The sequence below is a fragment of the Natator depressus genome, chromosome 1, assembly GCF_965152275.1.
Source record: "Natator depressus isolate rNatDep1 chromosome 1, rNatDep2.hap1, whole genome shotgun sequence".
Classification (NCBI taxonomy): Eukaryota; Metazoa; Chordata; order Testudines; family Cheloniidae; genus Natator; species Natator depressus.
The window spans coordinates 188,619,811-188,640,843 of record NC_134234.1 but is presented as its reverse complement, the minus strand read 5'-3'; the positions used below and the strand labels follow the sequence as shown (position 1 = coordinate 188,640,843).

General features: G+C 42.0%; 1 protein-coding gene across 1 annotated transcript; it reads left to right on the top strand.

Moving 5' to 3' along the window:
• Nucleotides 1–222: 222 nt before the first annotated feature.
• Nucleotides 223–14,648, top strand: C1H3orf38 (chromosome 1 C3orf38 homolog). The gene is made up of 3 exons (XM_074972556.1): nucleotides 223–521; nucleotides 4,234–4,454; nucleotides 10,683–14,648. Exons 1-3 carry the CDS (start codon nucleotides 398–400, stop codon nucleotides 11,286–11,288), a joined length of 951 nt encoding a protein of 316 aa, XP_074828657.1. The 5' UTR covers nucleotides 223–397; the 3' UTR covers nucleotides 11,289–14,648.
• Nucleotides 14,649–21,033: the final 6,385 nt, after the last annotated feature.

The window sequence follows — 21,033 nt, the reverse complement described above, 5'->3', positions numbered from 1 at the left end:
GCAGCTGAGGCTCACTCCCCTAGTGGTGAGAGGCGACAGGGGGGTTGTATCAGAAGCTGCCCTGGTTTGGGGTCAGGGTGGGGGTGTCTGCATGGTCTCCCCTCCCCTATGAAAGCACCAACACCCCGCCCCAGCCAGCTCCTTCCCCCGCAGCCGGCGTCGAGCGGCCTCCAGGGGCGGGGCTTAGGAAAGGGGCGGAACCACAGTGCCGGGAGGTGCCCGTTTCCAGCCGGGCCCCGTTAGCTGCTGCTCCCAGGCGGCCCATGAGGGGCTGTTTACGGCCGCCCACGCAGGTTGCGGAAGCTTCGTCCCTTCCGCTGGCTGGTTGTCAGGGTTGCGCGAGCCGAGGAGCGCGGGGGCTGCCGACAGCCCGGCGCCGGCTGCCGCTGGGCGGACGATGGGGCTGAGCGAGCGGGAGCGGGCCGGGTGCCGGGCGCTGCTGGAGCTTCTGGAGACGGAGGAGCTGACGTCGCTGACGGACACGATCACCAACCGCCTGGTGCTGCCGCAGAGCCGACAAGGCGGGTGGGGCCGGGGCTGAGGCGGAGGCGGTGCTTGGGGCCCGCTGAGGGGGAGGAAGGGGCGGGCCCTAGCGCTAGCCCCGCCCCTTTTGTCAGGCGGGCCCTGCCTTAGCCGGGGGGTCGCGCGGCGCCTCGCGCTGCCGGGTTCGGCGGGTCAGTGCCCCGCCCCTCGGAGCCGCCAACGCCCCGCCCACTGAAGCGGCTCCCTGAGGTTTGGGCTTCGAGGCCTCGGCCGGTCACGGGCTCCAGCCGCCGCTCAGCTCTCGCGGGCTCCTGGGCGCCGGCGCAGTACGAGCCTTGCGCTGCGAGCTGTGCCCCCAAGCGCCGCTGCCCCCGCCCGCCCGGTGCGCGGCGTCTGGGCGGCCCTGCCGCGTTCGCCCAGAGCAGCGCCCAGCGCGGCCCGCGCTTTGGCCAGTCAGCTGCCTCGCGCCTGTTAACCGGGCGGGGGCGGGGACGAGGCTGAAGCCTCTGTTGATCTCTGAGGCCTGCGCGGTTACCCAGCTGTTGGCTTCATGCCGGTCTGTCAAGTCATCGCGCCGCTCGGGTGCCTGAGACTCTCAAGCATGACGCGGTATTGAAATAGGAAACACTGGGGGGGGGGGGGTAAACAGACATTCTGGATTTTTTTTTTCATTTGCTAAGTAGATTTCTGATATTTTTCAAAGAAAATGTCGGAGGGGTAGCCATGTTAGTCTGGATCTGTAAAAGCAGCAAAGAGTCCTGTTTGGCACCTAAAAGACTAACAGACGTATTGGAGCGTGGGCTTTCGTGGGTGAATATCTACTTGGTCGGCCCGCGAAAGCTTGCGCTCCAATACGTCTGTTAGTCTGTAAGGTGCCACAGGAGTCGTTGCCGCTTTCAAAGAAAATAATAATTCATAATTCCTTGGTTAGGTAAATGCCATAGTTGTTTTTGTAGCCCAAAAATTACACCATGTGTGAGCCCTCGAGACTTGATTTGATTGTATCCCTGTTTAGAGCCTCTTTCCTCCATGGATCTTTCTGTGGGTTAAGTCTGTTTTTTATTAGTGTATTGTGGTGGTATCCAAACAGCATCAGTACTCCATTATGCTAGGCTCTACACAAGCAGGAGAAGGAGTACTTGTGGCACCTTAGAGACTAACCAATTTATCTGAGCATAAGCTTTCGTGAGCTACAGCTCACTTCCGATGAGCTGTAGCTCACGAAAGCTTATGCTCAGATAAATTGGTTAGTCTCTAAGGTGAACAAGTACTCCTTTTTGCGAATACAGATTAACACTGCTGCTACTCTGAAACAAGCAGGAGAGATGTTCATACCAAAAGCAGCTTTCAATGAGTAAAATCATGGATTGTGCTCTTCTGAGAGGCACTCAGACTTCTGAACAAATTACCAAGATAGTCAACGCTTACTGTCTTCTATGTTTGACAATGAAATGCCTTTTCATACTTTATGAAGTAGTGTGTGTGTGTCATGTAAGTTCTATGTCCTTTAAAAAAAGTAGCGGGGGGGAGGGTAAGGTGCAGGTCTGCATTACAACTAACTGAAACACCAGTTAATGCTGCTGCTGGCATGAGTAACTTCTACTCTCAGTTGTTGAAAGAAACATGCACAGTCAGGTGGTAAATAAGTTACTAGCCCATAGGGCAAAGTATCTTTCATTTGTATATCTTCCATTCCTTTTTGAGGACTCATTTTTATTTATGTGACTGTTTTGCTTTGCTTTAACTTAAGGATTTTTGTAGTACTTATAGAATACAATAAGGATAAGTAAAGTTAACTTTAACTAAACAGTCTTTTCCTAAATATAAGGTGTTCTGAATCAAATACTAAAGTGCTTGATGTGTAACATCAGCTAAAATTAGAATTGGCTACTTTGACTTCTTTAAAGGCCAAGTTTCAGCTTGTAATATTTCCTGAGCAATAAACCCCTGAAAAATAAGCGTTTCCAATCGTAATGTGCTTTCTGTCAGAAAAATTGTATATTAAAAATGGCACCTTCCTACATTGCACAGTGCATCCCCCTGGATCTTAAATATTTGGTTATTATACATTGTAAACATTTATACTTTCATCAGCCTTCACACCTGTAATGGCTTATGGAAGGCGAATCTCACTGAACTGTGTTCTGTTTATTGCTGGCAGAATCACCATCTAAGTTCTGATTCTAGAAATCTGCATTGTTGACATGTGAGGTAGAAAGAACACAGCTTTTTAAATCCCAATTTGAGTTTACAGAACTGGCTGGTAGTTAACCAAAATGTTATGTATTATCGATAAAATGTAAATAGGGAAGTCGTTGAGGGCAAGCAGACATTAGAACATTAGGATTTCCCTCTTGAAGATATACTTTTCTGACTGTAACCTCGCAGAAAAAAGTATCTATCCAGGCTAGTAAAATAATTATACATTGATTAAAAACTCAACTGTTCAGAAAGACCATAAAAGGCCCTCTATTCTGTTAAATTCTCCTCTCTTTCAACCCTGTATCTATACTGTTCCTTTCCTGGGAACACAAAGAAGCCTTGCAGCATGTTCTGAAGGACATCAGATCCAGGTTTAGTCAGACCAATGGTGGAAGTGACTTTAGATTTGATTCAAGTGATCACAGCTGTTGCAGTATCATTTGTGGGGAGGAAGGTTGCGGTATCGAGCTAAATAATTTAGGTCAAAGCCAACTTAAATATTAACCCAAAGTAAGTTGTTAGCAAATGCATCTCAGTGAACATGTGCAGGGCTCCCTTTGCCTGAAATAAGTTGGCTGCTGTGTCCTGCAGCAGCTGGAGTTTCCAGATCACTTGAAAGTGTAGCCCCATTTGGAGCACATTCTATGAATGGCAAGATAAACATCCTAAAAGGGTTGTCCTTTTTGACAAGCTCAAATAAAGTCCCTTTGGCAGTCACTGGACATCCAGAAGGAACTGGGGGCTCCGGCAAGACCCTCTGCTTGCATACATGATTAATGTATGCAAGCAGAGAATTTGAGCCAGTGGAGTTGTTACAGCCAAGTTGCTTCCACAACCTATAAGCATTTGTCTCTGTTTTGCATGGTTTGAATTTCATCTAGACCCAAGTGAATTATTTTTCCAGCAAATAGTTTGCCCAAAAATGCAATTTCAGGGCACCAAAACTGTTAGCATCTTATGGAGGAATTTGGTGAATAGTTCTGGCTGGAAAAAAGAGAATTTGTTTGAAAAAATCAAAACTGTATTGACTGTTTTGAAACAATTTTTTGATTTTTTGTTTTAAAATGTTTCATTTAGGAATTTAGCTTTACTTACTAAAAACAGCCAAAATGGTGGTAAACTCCCAAAAACTGGGTGGGGAGGAGAAATCCTTCTGAGTACAAAAATATGTTGTTTAATCCAAAATGAATATATATATTTTAGGTTTTCTTTTTGGTGAGGAAAGTTTTAAAAAAATTAGTTTAGGTTTGAACTCAACTGATTTTTTGGGGATCTTCAATTCGGCCCCCAAACAAACTGTTCAGCTCTAGTTTCAGCCAGTTAGGTCTGATTCAAGGATCAGTTTCTGTTAGGCCATTGAGGCAACAGATACATTTCAGGCTTTTGCATATGGCTTGCTGAATGTCTTTCAACGATATATGCATGAGTTTGATACTGGTCATCACTGAGAAAAATGTTCAAGTTGAAATTTTTACTTTAGTCAGAAAATCAACAGGTTGGTTTTCTAATGAGAGAAGCAGTTGCTGACTTAACTTCCTTTATTTCCAGAAGCCATTCATGCAATTTTAGTTTACAGTCAAAGTGTAGAAGAACTCTTGAAACGAAGAAAAGTCTATCGAGAAATAATTTTTAAATACCTGGCAAAAGAAGGAGTTGTGGTGCCACCTTGTTCTGAAAAACACCAGCTCATTCATCATGCAAAGCAGTACTGGAGTGGGCAGCTGACAGATCGTGTTGCAGAGACAGAGGATATTAATCCGAATAAACAGGTGAGCTTTACATTCTGAAAGACCTAAGAATATTGCCTATGTGGAACAACTATTGCTTGTAAGTTCATTGACATTTTTTTCTCAGCCAAACTGAGATAATAGAATCATAGAATATCAGAGTTGGAAGGAACCTCAGGAGGTCATCTAGTCCAACCCCCTGCTCAAAGCAGGACCAATCCCCAACTAAATCATCCCAGCCAGGGCTTTGTCAAGCCTGACCTTAAAAACCTCAAAGGAAGGAGATTCCACCAGCTCCCTACGTAACTCATTCCAGTGCTTCACCACCCTCCTAGTGAAAAAGTTTTTCCTAAGATCCAACCTAAACCTCCCCCACTGCAACTTGAGACCATTACTCCTTGTTCTGTCATTTGCTACCACTGAGAACAGTCTAGATCCATCCTCTTTGGAACCCCCTTTCAGGTAATTGAAAGCAGCTATCAAATCCCCCCTCATTCTTCTCTTCTGCAGACTAAACAATCCCAGTTCCCTCAGCTTCTCCTCATAAGTCATGTGTTCCAGTCCCCTAATCATTTTTGTTGCCCTCCGCTGGACGCTTTCCAATTTCTCCACATCCTTCTTGTAGTGTGGGGCCCAAAACTGGACACAGTACTCCAGGTGAGGCCTCACCAATGTCGAATAAAGGGGAACGATCACGTCCCTCGATCTGCTGGCAATGCCCCTACTTATACAGCCCAAAATGCCGTTAGCCTTCTTGGCAACAAGGGCACGCTGTTGACTCATATCCAGCTTCTTGTCCGCTGTAATCCCTAGGTCCTTTTCTGCAGAACTGCCGCCTAGCCATTCGGTCCCTCGTCTGTTGCGGTGCGTGGGATTCTTCCGTTCTAAGTGCAGGACTCTGCACTTGTCCTTGTTGAACCTCATCAGATTTCTTTTGGCCCAATCCTCTAATTTGTCTAGGTCCCTCTGTATCCTATCCCTACCCTCCAGCGTATCTACCACTCCTCCCAGTTTAGTGTCATCTGCAAACTTGCTGAGGGTGCAGTCCACGCCATCCTCCAGATCATTAATGAAGATATGGAACAAAACCGGCCACAGGACCGACCCTTGACGCACTCCGCTTGATACCGGCTGCCAACTAGACATGGAGCCATTGATCGCTACCCGTTGAGCCCGACGATCTAGCCAGCTTTCTATCCACCTTATAGTCCATTCATCCAGCCCATACTTTTTTAACTTGCTGGCAAGAATACTGTGGGAGACAGTATCAAAAGCTTTGCTAAAGTCAAAGAATAACACATTCACTGCTTTCCCCTCATCCACAGAGCCAGTTATCTCGTCATAGAAGGCAACTAGTTTAGTCAGGCATGACTTGCCCTTGGTGAATCCATGCTGACTGTTCTTGATCACTTTCCTGTCCTCTAAGTGCTTCAGAATTGATTCCTTGAGGACCTGCTCCGTGACTTTTCCAGGGACTGAGGTGAGGCTGACTGGCCTGTAGTTCCACGGATCCTCCTCCTTCCCTTTTTAAAAGATGGGCACTACATTAGCCTTTTTCCAGTCGTCCGGGACCTCCCCCGATCGCCATGAGTTTTCAAAGATGATGGCCAATGGGTCTGCAATCACATCTGCCAACTCCTTTAGCACTCTCGGATGCAACGCATCCGGCCCCATGGACTTGTGCTCGTCCAGCTTTTCTATATAGTCCCGAACCACTTCCTTTTCCACAGAGCGCTGGTCGCCTCCTCCCCATGCTGTGCTGCCCAGTGCAGTAGTCTGGGAGCTGACCTTGTTCATGAAGACAGAAGCAAAAAAAGCATTAAGTACATTAGCTTTTCCTACATCCTCTGTCACTAGGGTGCCTCCCTCATTCAGTAAGGGGCCCACACTTTCCTTGACTTGCTTCTTGTTGCTAACATACCTGAAGAAACCCTTCTTGTTACTCTTAACATTTCTTGCTAGCTGCAACTCCAAGTGTGATTTGGCCTTCCTGATTTCACTCCTGCATGCCTGAGCAATATTTTTATACTCATCCCTGGTCATTTGTCCAATCTTCCACTTCTTGTAAGCTTCTTTTTTGTGTTTAAGATCAGCAAGGATTTCACTGTTATGCCAAGCTGGTCGCCTGCCATACTTACTATTCTTTCTACACATCGGGATGATTTGTTCCTGTAACCTCAATAAGGATTCTTTAAAGTACAGCCAGCTCTCCTGGACTCCTTTCCCCTTCATGTTGTTCTCCCAGAGGATCCTGCCCATCAGTTCCCTGAGGGAGTCAGTCTGCTTTTCTGAAGTCCAGGGTCCGTATTCTGCTGCTCTACTTTCTTCCTTGTGTTAAGATCCTGAACTCGACCATCTCATGGTCACTGCCTCCCAGGTTCCCATCCACTTTTGCTTCCCCTACTAATTCTTCCTGGTTTGTGAGCAGCAGGTCAAGAAGAGCTCTGCCCCTAGTTGGTTCCTCCAGCACTTGCACGAGGATGGTTGTGTTTTCCTGTGTTTGTAGCGGAACTGAAATTTTTCTTGGTTTAAAAGCTTCACTTAATAAAAAAAATTATCCTCTCCTATTTGCACATCGGAATCTCATATCTGGAAATTCTGTAACTATCTTGATAGATAAAATGCCCTTTGTTCATTGGTGTCTGAGTACATAATTAACGTGTTGTGTCTTCCTCACAACAACTACTTTGAATTGCAATGAGTGGAATCAGTAGGTCACAAATTAAGACAAAATAGTACATCAGAGTCTGGATAAGTCTAAAGATGAACATGTGACTCCCATAAAGTTAATGGACATGGGAAGTGCCATAAACTTCAAGGTCACAAATGTTCTGAGAAGTGTTCTGAAAGTTTAGTCTCAATTGTTGGGAAAATAAACTGTGCCCCCCCCCCCCCTCTCTCTCTCTCTCTCTCTCTCTCTTTTTTTTTTTTTAAGCTGCTTTTCTCCCACTTTGCCAAGTGACAATAGCACCAAAACAGCACTGCTGCCCTTAGTTTTTAAGTAACAGGTCACATGGCAAATCATTTGGTTAGATGGTCCAATTGCTGTTGGCTTGCAAAAAGTAATCTTCCTTTCCATTTTTGGTATGTATGGAAAGTGGAGAGTGAAATGCACGACGGATGTTGAAAAATTGTCACTCTTCTGAAACTTTAGGACTGGCGGCAGCGCTACCCCTGCTACCGAACAGGTCTCTTTCTAACCTCTGCTTAATATGATGTGACTAGATATGCCTCATTATCAGTAAGTTTGTGTGTGATCTGAACTTCCTCCTCATTTTATTTTGCAAAATATTTGTGTTTGTTTGTTTGTTTTTTCTAGTTTATCATTCTTCTTGGATCTAAAGTTTCTAACTTGAGGTAGCCATGATTACTATTAAGCAGTTATGTGACTCAGAGACATAATGGTCATCAATCTGACTATCAAAGAGCTCTGTAGCTACTGATGTGCAATTTTGCTGACTTGTTCACTTGGGGAAACTAATTTGTCATGTATATATGCTACTGTTTAAGTGGCAAAAATATGCTTGCTGTTGTGCACAACACTCACTGCCCCCACAGAATTTACAATCTAAAAGACAGACCCAGAAGATGGGAATGCTAAGGAACCTAGTTCTTCTGTTGTCTCAATAATGTACCATACTATAAGGCTTGTGTTATTGTGACTCTGTTTTGGAAGCTTTCTATAAAGCAGCAAAAGTGAAAACTTGCAATATTTAAGACAGTGAAGGATACATGACTGGAAATTAGATACAGTAAAAGTAAAGTGAGTTAAATACTCATTCAGAGAAATGCAGAAAGAATGGGAAATTCAGCTGTGCTTTATGGTCAGGCTTCTCCTTCCACTTACCCCTTGCGGCAGGAATGGGGGTGAGAAGTCATGGCATCAAAAATCTGGAGTATATATTTAATCTAAAATATGAAATTCAAACACAGAAGTTATTATCCGAACTTTGATTCCAGAAGATAATGATCACGACCTTAGGAGTAACTTTGTTGAACTTGCTTCTGACTTGATCTGCTTTTAAGGAATGCTGTTAATTGGCAAGTACCAAAAGATGTAGATGTGCGTTGTTGGTATCTCACTCAACAAATGCAGACGAAAAAATGAGCAGTTCATCCTATAGATCTAATTCCTGTTCGTAATATGGGGCTTGGCATTAGTAGGCTAGAACTTAATGGAAAATTAAGGATCTTTTCATCACAAAGTTTCAGTCATAAAATATTCAGTGAAAAAACCAGCCTGTATTGTAAGAGAAAGCAAAGGATATGTCCCTAAGAACAAAGTTGGTTCGAGAGATGTGCCTACCTGGGCGACAAATGGATAACTGTCTAGTGCTCCTCTGTACAGATCCCTGACTTGCATGAATTCACTCTCCCTTTATCTGGGAAAGTATTTTTCCTCTAGATGACAGAAAACTTCCTTTTCTGAATCCCAGTATCAGCCAAATGTATCTTTAAAAGTAACCCGCCAGTCTGTACTTAAAATATAACAACTTATTTCCCAAATATTTAAGTCTTCATATTTCTTCCTCCTCTGTACATGGTAACATACACAGCTATGAAACACTTAAAGTTCCAATTTTCATTGTCCCCCAATACCTTTCTTAACAGTTGCTATTCTTGGTTTCATTTTATTAAATGTATTGCAATTTATCCCTATTCTATCCTCAACGAGATCTTCCCCTTGCTACTGGCTACATATAACAACTTAGTTTCTGCTTTCATCTCCATCATTCTCAGCTGCATTTGCAGGACAGACTGCAGCCTCGCCGGGCTGCTTCAAGGAAATAACCCTTCAGGTTAGTATTGGTTTAGTCCATTTGTTTCTAATACTTAGCAGTTACATAGGTTCCTCCTCTATGTCTTAGAAATGCTTTGCAAAGGCAGGTAAGTTTAATTTCCCACCTGTAAAAACCGGGAAACCAGGGATACAGAAGTTGAGTGACTTGCCCAAGATACACAGTGAATTAGCGGAGAACCTAGTTTTAATACCGTCCTCTGTTGGACCATGCTGCCTTGAGATTTTTAAACAAATTAAACTTAGTTTGTGTGAGGAGCTGTGTTGATCGCTTCAGACTATTTTTTGTATTCTTTCATGCTGCCAGTGTTTGTTTTGGGTTACTATTTTAAAATATTTTTTCCAGTAGTCTTAGAGCTGGGTTGAGGGTGCAGTTATGATACCCTGGGAGACTGTGATTTGGACACTTTTCTATTAGAAACATGGTGAAGATCAGACTCCCTTCACATAGGTGACCAGACAGCTTTCCGGTGGTATTGACTTTCTGTCACTAATAAAACCGATCTAGGTTCAAGTAGGTAATCTAGAGGTGAAAAGTTTTATCTCCCAATAATCCTAAACTATCCAGTTCTTCCTGGGTTAGATTTTCTTTTTGTTAGCATCTTCTACTGCCTCGGGTTGAAATATCAGATAGGTTCTGAGATACTCCAGCAGCTTCAAATGTTGCATCAAGGACACACAAAAAATGGCTGATACTGATCAGGACTGATGGACTGTTTTGTCCATCTGGTCATTTGAGGGTCCAAAGCATAAAGGTAGCTTGCTAGTATCTGTCAAAGACAAATACAATAAAGGGAGACATTGAGGGTAGAGTTAATTACTGTGGCCACCTTTAGTAAGAGAACTGCTACCATTGCTCTCAAGTAAATGGGGATATTTGTTTATTGAGGATATGTATTGTAAGCCATTTGGTTCTGTATTTTATCTTGGTTTGACAAGGTATTTCCATAATCTTAGGTTTTAAGTGTAAATCTTAGCTAGAATTTACTTGTACAGACAACTCCTTTTTACGCAGCAAGATTAAATCATACTCTTTAGAAACTGTGTGAAAAATGTTGCCCCAGTGAAGTAAGTGTCAGAACTGCCATTGACTTAAATTGAGCTAGGATTTCATCCAGAGTTGTTGAGCTTATTCCTCAAACCAATTTTAAGTACCTGTCTCATTTCTCTGAAGAGTAACTACTTCAAGTATTTCTAAAGTGACTATTAAAGAGGTTTCTGGGCACCAACTATGGACAAGCACGCAGAATCTTCATTATTTAAGAATAGAGGTTTAGGTTGGACTTCCTTGCTTTATTCCTTCTCAGGCATTCTGTCTGAAAAACTCAGGAATGTGCAAAATAGAAAATTTTAGCACATCAAATTTTTTGAGCTGTATTAAAGACTTGTGTGTAGTGACTACCAAGCTTCTGTATTAACAGCTGCTAAATTCTTCTAAGAAAAATAAGCAAATCTTTTTTCTTTGATTACAGAGCTATGAACAGAGACAAAAACAACAGGAAGAGAATGATTGGCACAGACTAGGAAGAGAATTCTGTCAGTGGTTCTTTGAACTTCTCAACTCTCAGCATCCTTTGGGGAGACAATCCAAAGAACAGTGGGGACCACAGCATTTCTGGGAGGATGTCAAACTGAAATTTTGTTACAACACATTAGAAAAAAACATGGAAGAATACGTTGGTGCAGAATTGGTGAGCCTCCGTTTACTCTCACTGGTGAAAGAAGAGTATCTCTTACTGAACCCCAACTTGGGTGCTGGTGGACTGAAGTGTGTAATTTCTCCACATGGGTTAGTAGTGGTGGCTGTAGCTGGCACAGTACATAGAGGCAACATTTGCTTGGGCATCTTTGAACAAATCTTTGGACTCATCCGCTGTCCAGTTAGAGAGAATACCTGGAAAATAAAATTAGTGAATCTTAAAATAGTTGGAGAAAATGCTCTGGAGCCTGGGACCCAAGTGCAAAAGCCGTCCATAAAATATGAATCGAACGAACTGCGAGAGCTATACGACGGGAAAGAACTGAGCTTGCTTGAACCTCAAATTCTGAGCAATGTGCGTACAGAATTGGGGGAATAACGATTGTTTGAAAAACAATACAGCAGTTGTGCATATTTGAATGTTTAAATGACTTCAGACTTGTGGTGATGTCTGTTTCTTTAGTCAGATTTGCTAAGTTGATGACATGCCAAAGTACTGAGTGAAATACACTTGAAGAGCTCCACTGCTTTTGGGTACCCATCTTCCGTACTAACATGTAATTGAGAAAGTTGCTTCAGGACTTAGAACTGCACAACACATGTTTAGAAATGAAGTAACTTTATTTTTCTTTCTATTTGATGTGTTCTTCACTTACAAAAAATGTGGCTGTATTGGAATGTGGGTTGTGACAATTATGAGGAACTGGATGCCACAGGGACTTATTACAGCATATGGGGCTTCTCCCGAGGCCACTAGTTAAAGTTGGACCCCAACTGTGTTGGAAAGTCATTGCCTTCAAGTGGCCGCTTAAAAGTGCATTAGGATTCTTGGTCTAATTTCTTAATGGGCCAATAACCCCCAGAAAACTGGCAGCCTTGTTGGCAGTTTCAGGGGAGAAGTCAAGCACTGAATGCATGAAGAGATTTTTTCTCTTTGTCCTAAAGTTGATTCCTTCACTAAAAAATAGAGAGAACTTAATAAGATGATGTGGGGAAGCTAGCCCTGCTGCTTGCAATGTTTTTCCTGTTCTGAATCAATAGTTGTCATTTATTTTTCATTTTCCAGTAGCATTTACCTCACCTCTGCAATAAAAAAAACCCCTGCTCCCAAAATTAAATGGTTGCCATTGCATCCATTTCTTGCTCTGACTCTCTGTGGGATCAAGGAGTTAACATTGGAATTTAGTCAATTTAAGCTTCATATAAAGCCAGATGCTTTGATTGGGTATTTGTTTTATATACAACTTACAGGAGAGTTTAATGTAATAGCTTACATGTGGTGGTTCCTGTACGTTCTCTCAAAATCAAGAATTGTATCCAATTACTGCAGACTTATTAAACTGGATATGTCAGTTTTTTTAAAACAAGGAAGCTGGAACAAGAAGTAGATTTTCCAGATAAGTTCGCTCTTCCATTGCCACAAGTAATAGCAATTCAGAGGTTAAAGGGAATTCAGGTAACTTCAATAACTACACTTCTCTGTTTTCTTAATGTGTTTAAAGGTAACACAAAAGATCACGTAAAATCTTTTCTGTTTACTTGCTTCGAGTATTTGACAGTTGTTTGTGTACTCAATTTCATTATTTCTCCAATAATTATTTCCTATTTGTGTGGTCTTTCACACAACGTGGGAGAGAAGTATGCACTTTAAAGAAATGCTTAAATGTGGTTAAAACTAGTAATAATTAGCAGGGAGACACGAGGCAAGTGTGGTGCCAAAAAAACAACTCTTGAACTCACTTTTGTGAACCAACTGATTTCTAGTTGTCCCTTTAATAACAACAACAACAACAACAAGATTTGTTTAAAAAGAATGTGATTATATACTGAATGAAGGACAATGTTTGAAACATTGTTTCCTAGTGAACTGTTGAGATGAGGGCTTTCTCAGCTCCTAATTAAGAAAAAGTCGCTTTCATTCTGAAATTCCTGTGAAGCACTTCCCTTTCCTTGCACATGTGTAATCTACTGGTTTCAAGTTGATTGGTAGCCATGTATACCTATGAAAGGGGAGAGAGTGGGGGAAGTCTCTACATGCTCGTAATTTTGACTTTTGCAGTGCAGAGGAGGAAATAACTGCAAACCAAAGACTAAAAACAGTGCCTCTTTTGATTATGTAGCGATACTACCTCGCTGAATATTAATTAAAGCAAATATTTTGTTTCCTGTAGAAGTGTACTGTGCTTTCCCTTCTTACTAAAATTCATAGTATTTCTAAACATGCACTAATATGAACATGACTTTATGAACATTACATTCAAAATGTAACTAGTTGTCCTTGCTAAATTAAAATTATACCAGTGTTTATGCTTTATGAACTCACTTCACTCACATCGACAGAAAGTGCACAAACAACTTCAGAAGAGAGGAATACAGCCAAACGGAACTTCTCTATTAAATTCATGTTGTACAATTATATTTGTGTTAACAAGCATGTACAAAACTCTCTTCCATTACATAACATTATAAGCATTTTATGCTCCCCTTCTGGTGTTTAAGACTTTTCCCAGGAAGAGGGAATGGGGAAAGCAGAGAGCAACACTACCATACAAACTTGAGGGGGGAGTGGTTGCCTTCAGTTCTTTCTGTATATGCCTGTCTGCTGTTAGTTTCAGCTTTGCTAACCACCTTTTTGCGGAAGGAAAAGTCAGTGACGGATTACATGGGAAAGAGTCAAAGGACACCATGGGTAATGAACAAACTAGCCTCAAATTAAAATATCTGAACAGAGGGCATGGTATCATAAAGATACTTGTAAACGCACAGCTGAGATAAAAATTTTGGTATTAATGTTAAGTTTTGGGATAATAATTTTGTTACTGATGTTAAACCTTATGATGATGCTACTTTTCAATTAATACCTGTAAACAGGTTTAAAGCTTATCACAGCAGAGAAACTATAAAAAAAAAAAAAAAAAGCCCAGGTTTGCTGTGTGAGAGTGGAGAAACTGAGGCACACTGCCTCATGGCCTTAACTGCTGGATGCCAAGAGAACGATAACAAACTAACAGTGACTAACCCTCTTGCAGTAAACTAAGAGGGGAGGTGTGATGCTCTGTACCTCGGAGGAACACCCTACACCCCCATGTTCATCTTTATAAAATGATTGTGTGATATCCATTGCAAAGTTTGTCATGTTGGGTGTCCTTCGGAAGGCTTACAATGCCCCGAGCATGGTTGTTATAGTGAGGTTATAGTACTTGTTACAGTAATAGTATAGTAAGGTTATAGGTTATAATTATAATTTCATGTACATAGTTACGAGGCTGAAAATGTGTCCTCGTGGCTTAAAGCAAGCCCATGCAAAAACTCTCCAAGAACAGAGAGGCAGTTTGCACCTTGTCAGGGCATGGATGGGACAGACCAGACCAGCCTCACAGGAACAATGGACACTGGCTTAGGTAGCAACAAACAAATCTGTTAGACCCTCAAGGGAGTCACCCCCTTCCTTTGGGCAGCTTGGGATTGTGATGAGGTAATGCCCACCTGACTCTGGGGCTGGGGGGGGGGAGAAATGAGCCATTCAGGGAAAAAAATGACATCATAAAAGGGAGAGACATTTTGCCATGCTCTCTCTCTTCTACCTACATCTACAGCCGCCACCGCCACCACCACCAAGCGACTGAAACACTGATCAAAGGGGAGAGCCTGACTGAAAAGTAACCAGCCAGCCTGTGGTGAGAAGCATCTAAGTTTTTAAGGACATTGAAAGTGTTAAGATCAACTTAGAATGTGTTTTGTTTTTATTTCATTTGACCAAATCTGACTTTGACTTATAATCACTTAAAATCTACCTTTATAGTTAATAAATCTCTTTGTTTGTTCTCCCTGAAGCAGTGCATGTGTTTTACAATGTGTCAGAGACTCCCCTTGGGAGAACAAGCCCGGTACATATCAATTTCTTTGTTAAATTGACGAACTTATATAAGCTTGCAGCATCCAGCGGGCATAACTGGACACTGCAAGACGGAGGTTCCTAGGGTTGGGTCTGGGACCGGAGATATTGGCGAGTGTCATTTGCTTACAAGTAGCTGGGAGCAGCTTATGTGCCCGAGGCTGTGCGTGAACACCCCAGGAGTGGGGGTTCTCACAGCAGAGCAGGGTAAGGCTGGCTCCCAGAGTCAAGGATTGGAGTGACCTAGCAGATCACCAGTCCAGATAACACCAGAGAGGAACATCACAATAGTTGAGGTGAGTGTCAAAGTGCGTGGCAGGCTGTCTGGAATGGCTCACAAACATAGGTGCCAAACTCAGCACAGACTTACAAACCAGGGCACAAACCCCAAATTGGTTGTGTGTTCTATAATTTGATTCACCAGCCAAGCATCAAGAGTGAACTCCTCAAGCATTATATCAGCCTTAACATGGAGTAATAGACCGTCCTCTTTGGCACTCTAGTCTGTCTTGCTGTGCAGGCAAGCCTGTCTTTGTGATAGATGTTCCCTTACACCAGAAATCAATAATATTCAGCTTACTCCGAGTCCCAAAGGACCAGTCACTTACACCAGGTCACTTGTATCTTAGATCTTTCACCAAAGACAATGCTTGTAGCCAATCCTGTGATAAACTATCTAAAGATTTATTAACTGGGAAAACAAAATAGGAGAATGGTTTACAAGGTTAAAGCCAGTAAACATAAAGAAATGAGTTAGTCTTAGGTTTAAAAAGGTAATAGAAGCTGCTGTATTATGCAAGCTCTACATGTCTTTTAGGGCTAACCCAAGCTAAACAGCTTGGGGGATTCCTTGCTTAAGCTTAGAAGTATTGCCATCTCCAAATTCCAAGCAGTATAGTGATGCAATTCCTTCCGATCAGGTACTTTTATTCCCTTCCCCCAGAATTCAAACTGTGATGTGATGAGGGTTTGTGTATATCCCCTCTTCGTGGGTGTCAAGGAGCTATCAAAAAAGTCTTTTGTCCACTGATGTTCCACAATGGTTTGTCTGGTATCTATAGAGATCTGCTCATTTGGGGCAGGAAATGACAACTCTCGTCCTAAACTAGTATTTCACACTTGGTAATGCTTCTCTCCTGACTGTGGGACTTTCCAGTTTCAAAGCAAACACTTAAAGATTCCCTTATAACATGGCAAACAGATAGTATAAGAGAGATTAATGCATGCAGCAACTCACTAGCAGTTCATAAAGTTCAAACATAATACACATTCTTATAAACTTAACATCTATTTTATCAATGCTAGCACACAGGTGAGCCAGACTGGTTTCCAGCAATGCATTTGTCAGTGTTCAGTGAGGCCTAGGGGCCTTGGCATGTGCTAGCACCTGGTCTGCCAGAGTGTCAGTGAGCTTTCCCCAAAGCAATGTATTAGTAAGTGCACAATTAAAAGATTTTTTCCTTTAGCCTTTCAATTAAAAGCAAAAAATTTAAGGGTTATTCATCTTCCTGATTCTGACATCTTTCTATTCCAGCACTTTCACTGTGCTTGGAGGCTGTCAGATTTCCCACTGTCATCACACTTCCACCACCTGCTGGCATTACCATTCACATATGGTAGCATTCACTACCTCTCACCCATAGTGGCCCTTCAGGTTTTAAATTTACAGCTGTTATCCTGCTTCCTTGAGAGAAAACATCCTGAAAGGAGCTTATTGTACAGTGAGAGGGGACAAAATCCAGAATGGGAGCCTCTGGTGGCTCATGCTAAACATGTGAGCATTAAAGAGCTGTGTGGTTGTGGGGGGATGCCTTGCTGTGATTTCCAAGTTTTTCTTATTTTTAATAACAAAGCTGAAGCATTGGCTAAAATGTACCTTTTCTCCCCTACACCATGCTGACATGGACTTCATCAAATAAATGGGGCTCTATATATTTCATAGCTAGCCCAAACTATTGAGTTATAAAGCAATTTTGTTTTCTTTTTATCTTGTATGAGCAACACTTAGAAGCATTGCTGTACTTGAACAGATAAGACGGCAGATTTACAGAGCACTAAACAGCCCACACTGGTAACAGCAGGATCTTGGGAGCTAGAGATGAAAAGACTTGAGAGCACAGAGCCCATCCATCTACCAGGGCAGTTACATTCTCTGATTAAGGACACATCAGATATTTAAGTGATATATATGTAGGCAACATGCCACCAAGAATGAAAGATCGGGTGGGGATCAGAATGCTGCTATTACAATAGTTCTTATCATAGAGGGAAGGAGAACAATGATTAAATGATGGACTATTTATACCAACAAAATACCCGTTGTCCTTGAATAGTTCATCCCAGATTGTAACATTTTGAAATTGTCATTGACCTGGATTTGATTATCATTATACTAATTTAATTGTTCTTGAATTAATTAGAATTTGTTACGTAAATTGCTCCGAATGAGTTGGCAATGAGTTGCTGAATGCTAGGACAAACTATTAGCAAAGAACCACACTTGGTTTTTATTCAGTTTTCAAATGTCAGAACTACGAAGGAAGATAGGCCCAATGCACACGAGGGAGAACAGTTGTACTGTACTCTGCATTCCTCCACTCCTTGCATGGAGAGCAAGCAATCTTGAATAATTGACCCCCAGCTGTTTACAATATGCATAATGGTATTTTGGTGACACCTTGTGGCAGTTTCATTGTGTGCTTATATTTCTGGCTCATCTTTAATCTCTGGTGCTGACATGAGAGCAGAAGCAAGGAAAATGACTGGAATGTCTTTAGGCTGGATCAGAAGAAAAGCACGAGGCTTCTCTGCAGGAACGACATTCTGTTTTATCCTTCCAGTTGGTCAAGTGCCTGATATTTCTACCCTATCAGAGCGAACGTTTGGAGGCAAGCCACCTGCCATTGATAAAAATCATAACACTGTCTCACTGTTTTAAAGATATGCCCTGCTCCCTTCTGGTCAATGAAGTCAAGCTGTGATAAGCAGGAGACACATGGTGTTGCTAGGGTCATGTGGGGAAATGTTATCTGTGACAGCTGTCAAAGAGAGGGCTGCCTGGCAACAAAATTTCAACTGGCCTGTTAAACACATTTCTTAGAGTCTGGCTCTCAGTAGGTTTAGGATGTCAGGACTGAATGTAGAGAACCATGATGGCAATAGAATAGATATTCCTTCACCTGCCTACTTCCGTGCCTGCAGATCTTCACAATTGCTTCTCAAACTAAATTGGAAGAGGAATTGCTGTCAGTCAGTGGTAGCAAGTGGCTGGGGTACCTGATATGGTATACAATTGTGATGCTTCCACTATTTGAAGTTGACAAAACACATACTCAGGAACACCTAACAAAAAATATACTCTCACATTCAGGATAGACTGTGACACGTTAAGTCCTTTCCATTTTGTTTTTAGGACTGTAGATTTAGAAAGAATTTAGCCATGACTTACTAGAGCTACTAGGTTCTGTCCTCTGAAGGCCTATTTAGAGAGAGAGCAGGTAATATGTAGATCATTAGTGCCATATGATCATTAGTGATCATAGTAATGTAGAGATTGTGGTCTTCTGAAGGAGTGTGGAGAATTATGTGGTCAGCTGAACTGGCTCCTGCTCCTTTCCAGCCTTTAAGTTGCATTATAAGACAGCTAACAATACACTAAATACTTTACAATTATTATTAATAATTTACAGTCGCTAGTATTACTTTTCTATGTAAGCAGCTGCTGTAATTGCAATCACAAGTGGGAGGGGAGATGATATGTGGGAGGGACTGCAACTGGAAGGGGAGGTGGACCCCAAGACAGTCTTAGTTTTATCCACTTGTGCATCCTTCCTGTGCACTGAAGGAGCCAGAGGTCGTGCAGGGGAAAATAGTAGATGTCTTATAATTGAGGACTTACAATGCATATGCACCAGGGAGGCAAATTAAGGTTGCATGGGCAAAAGTAAATCTGGCATTTCCTAGCTTTCAAATGCTTGAGTTTGTAACCTCAGTTTTATTTTGGCATGTTAACAAAATGTTGCTGAGCAATGCAAGTGACAGATGAGGAAATGGCCATTTTTTAACAGTTTGTAACTCCGCTAAATCTGAATAATGGAAAGAAGCAAAGGCTTTTCTTTAGTGCAAGGGCTGTCTCCCTGTCAGATTTCTAAGGACTGCTGCAAACAATGGAGTGTGTTGAAATTCCTCAAAAAAAAAAAAAGTTGTGATAATTATAATGGGAAGTGTTAGGCAATTGAAGTATAGGGCACACTAGCAGGCTGCCCTGTAACGTGCCAGTTACCTGCACAATTGCATCAGAGTTGTTCCAGTTTTTAATCCTCATATCTGTGTAGTTTTGCCAGCTGGTATGTAAGGTTGGTTGTTTCCACCCCGCAGGCTAGATTTGATGTAGGTCATGCCAGCCTGAAGTGTCTTCAGAGCTGATGCAACATCCTTGTGTTGTATTATTGTGTCACTAGGCTGAAATGTTTGCGAGTCAAGGCAGGGGGTGTGTGTGTGCATTGTTGCTTCAGGATGCTCTTGTCCTGCAGCATAAGTTTTATTCTGAATATTTTCTTACCTTTTCTGAATTTTAAAATGTCACTGAATACACTAATTAACAGTAAAAGGCATACAGTAGAACCTCCATTTTACAAACATTGTTATTACAAATGACCAGTTACTGGAACCATTTTTCCTGACTGGAGAAGGGAGGGGGAAAATATGTAAGGAAGGTAATATAGATGAAGATCCCTTGATGTTCTGATGTCTTTAATGCATTGAAAATGTCTTTGCAGTGGTTTGAAAGACGAAAAGAAAGTGATGCAATGTACCATAGTGCACCCTAGGTCCATACCTACTGAAATTTTGAGATGTTCAATTTTATGAACTTTTCCATTTTTATGAACTCCTCAATCCACAATTAGTTTGTATAAGTGGAGTTTTACTGTACATGCTACCAAAGAGTCATCATATTCAGAAAACCAGCCCTTGACATACCATCATTATAAAGTTTGCGGACGCTACCAAGTTGGAAGGGGTTGCAAGTGCTTTGGAGGATGGGATTAAAATTCAAAACCATCTGGACAAACTGGAGAAATGGTCTGAAGTAAATATGATGAAATTCAATAAGGACAAATACAAAGTACTCCACTTAGGAAGGAACAATCAACTACACACATACAAAATTGGAAATGATGCCTAGGAAGGAGTACCGTGGAAAGGCATCTGGGGGTCATAGGGTATCACAAGCTAAATATGAGTCAATAGTGTAACACTTTTGCAAAAAAGGCAAACATCATTCTGGGATGTATTAGCAGGAGTGTTGTAAGCAAGACACACAAACGTAATTCTTCTACTCTACTCCATGCTGATTAGGCCTCAACTAGAGTATTGTGTCCAGTTCTGGGTACCACATTTCAGGAGAGCTGTAGATAAATGGAGAAAGTCCAGAGGAGAGAAACAAAAATAATTAAAGGTCTAGAAACCATGACCTATGAGGGAAGATTGAAAAAATTGGGCTTGTTTAGTCTGGAAAAGAGAAGCCTGAGGTGAGACATGATAACAGTTTTCAAGTACAAAAAAGGTTGTTACAAGGAGGAAGGTGAAAAATTGTTCTCCTTAACCTCTGACGATAGGACAAGAAGCAATGGGCTTAAATTGCAGCAAGGGAGGTTTAGGTTGGACATTGGGAAAAACTTCTCAACTGTCAGGGTGGTTGAGCACTAGAATAAATTGCTGAGGGAGGTTGTGGAATCTTTGTCATTGGAGATTTTTAAGAGCAATGTAGACAAACACCTGTGAGGGATGGTCTAGATAATACTTAGTCCTGCCTTGAGTGCAGGTCTCTTCGAGGTCCCTTCCAGTCCTACAATTCTATGATACTGTAGGTGTCACAGCTCCAGCTGAGATTTCTTTGAGGGGGTCAACAAGCATGTGGACAAGGGGGATCCAGTGGATACAGTATACCTAGATTTTCAGAAAGCCTTTGATAAGGTCCCTCACCAAAGGCTCTTAAGCAAAGTAAGCTATCATGGGACAGAGGAAAGGTCCTCTCATGGACTGGTAACTGGTTAAAAGCTAGGAAACAAAGGGTAGAAATAAATGGTCAGTTTTCAGAATGGAGAGAGGTAAATAGTGGTGTCCCCAGGGGTCTGTACTGGGACCAGTCCTATTCAAAATATTCATAAAAGGGGTAAACAGTGAGGTTGCAAAGTTTGCTGATGATACAAAACTAGTCAAGATAGTT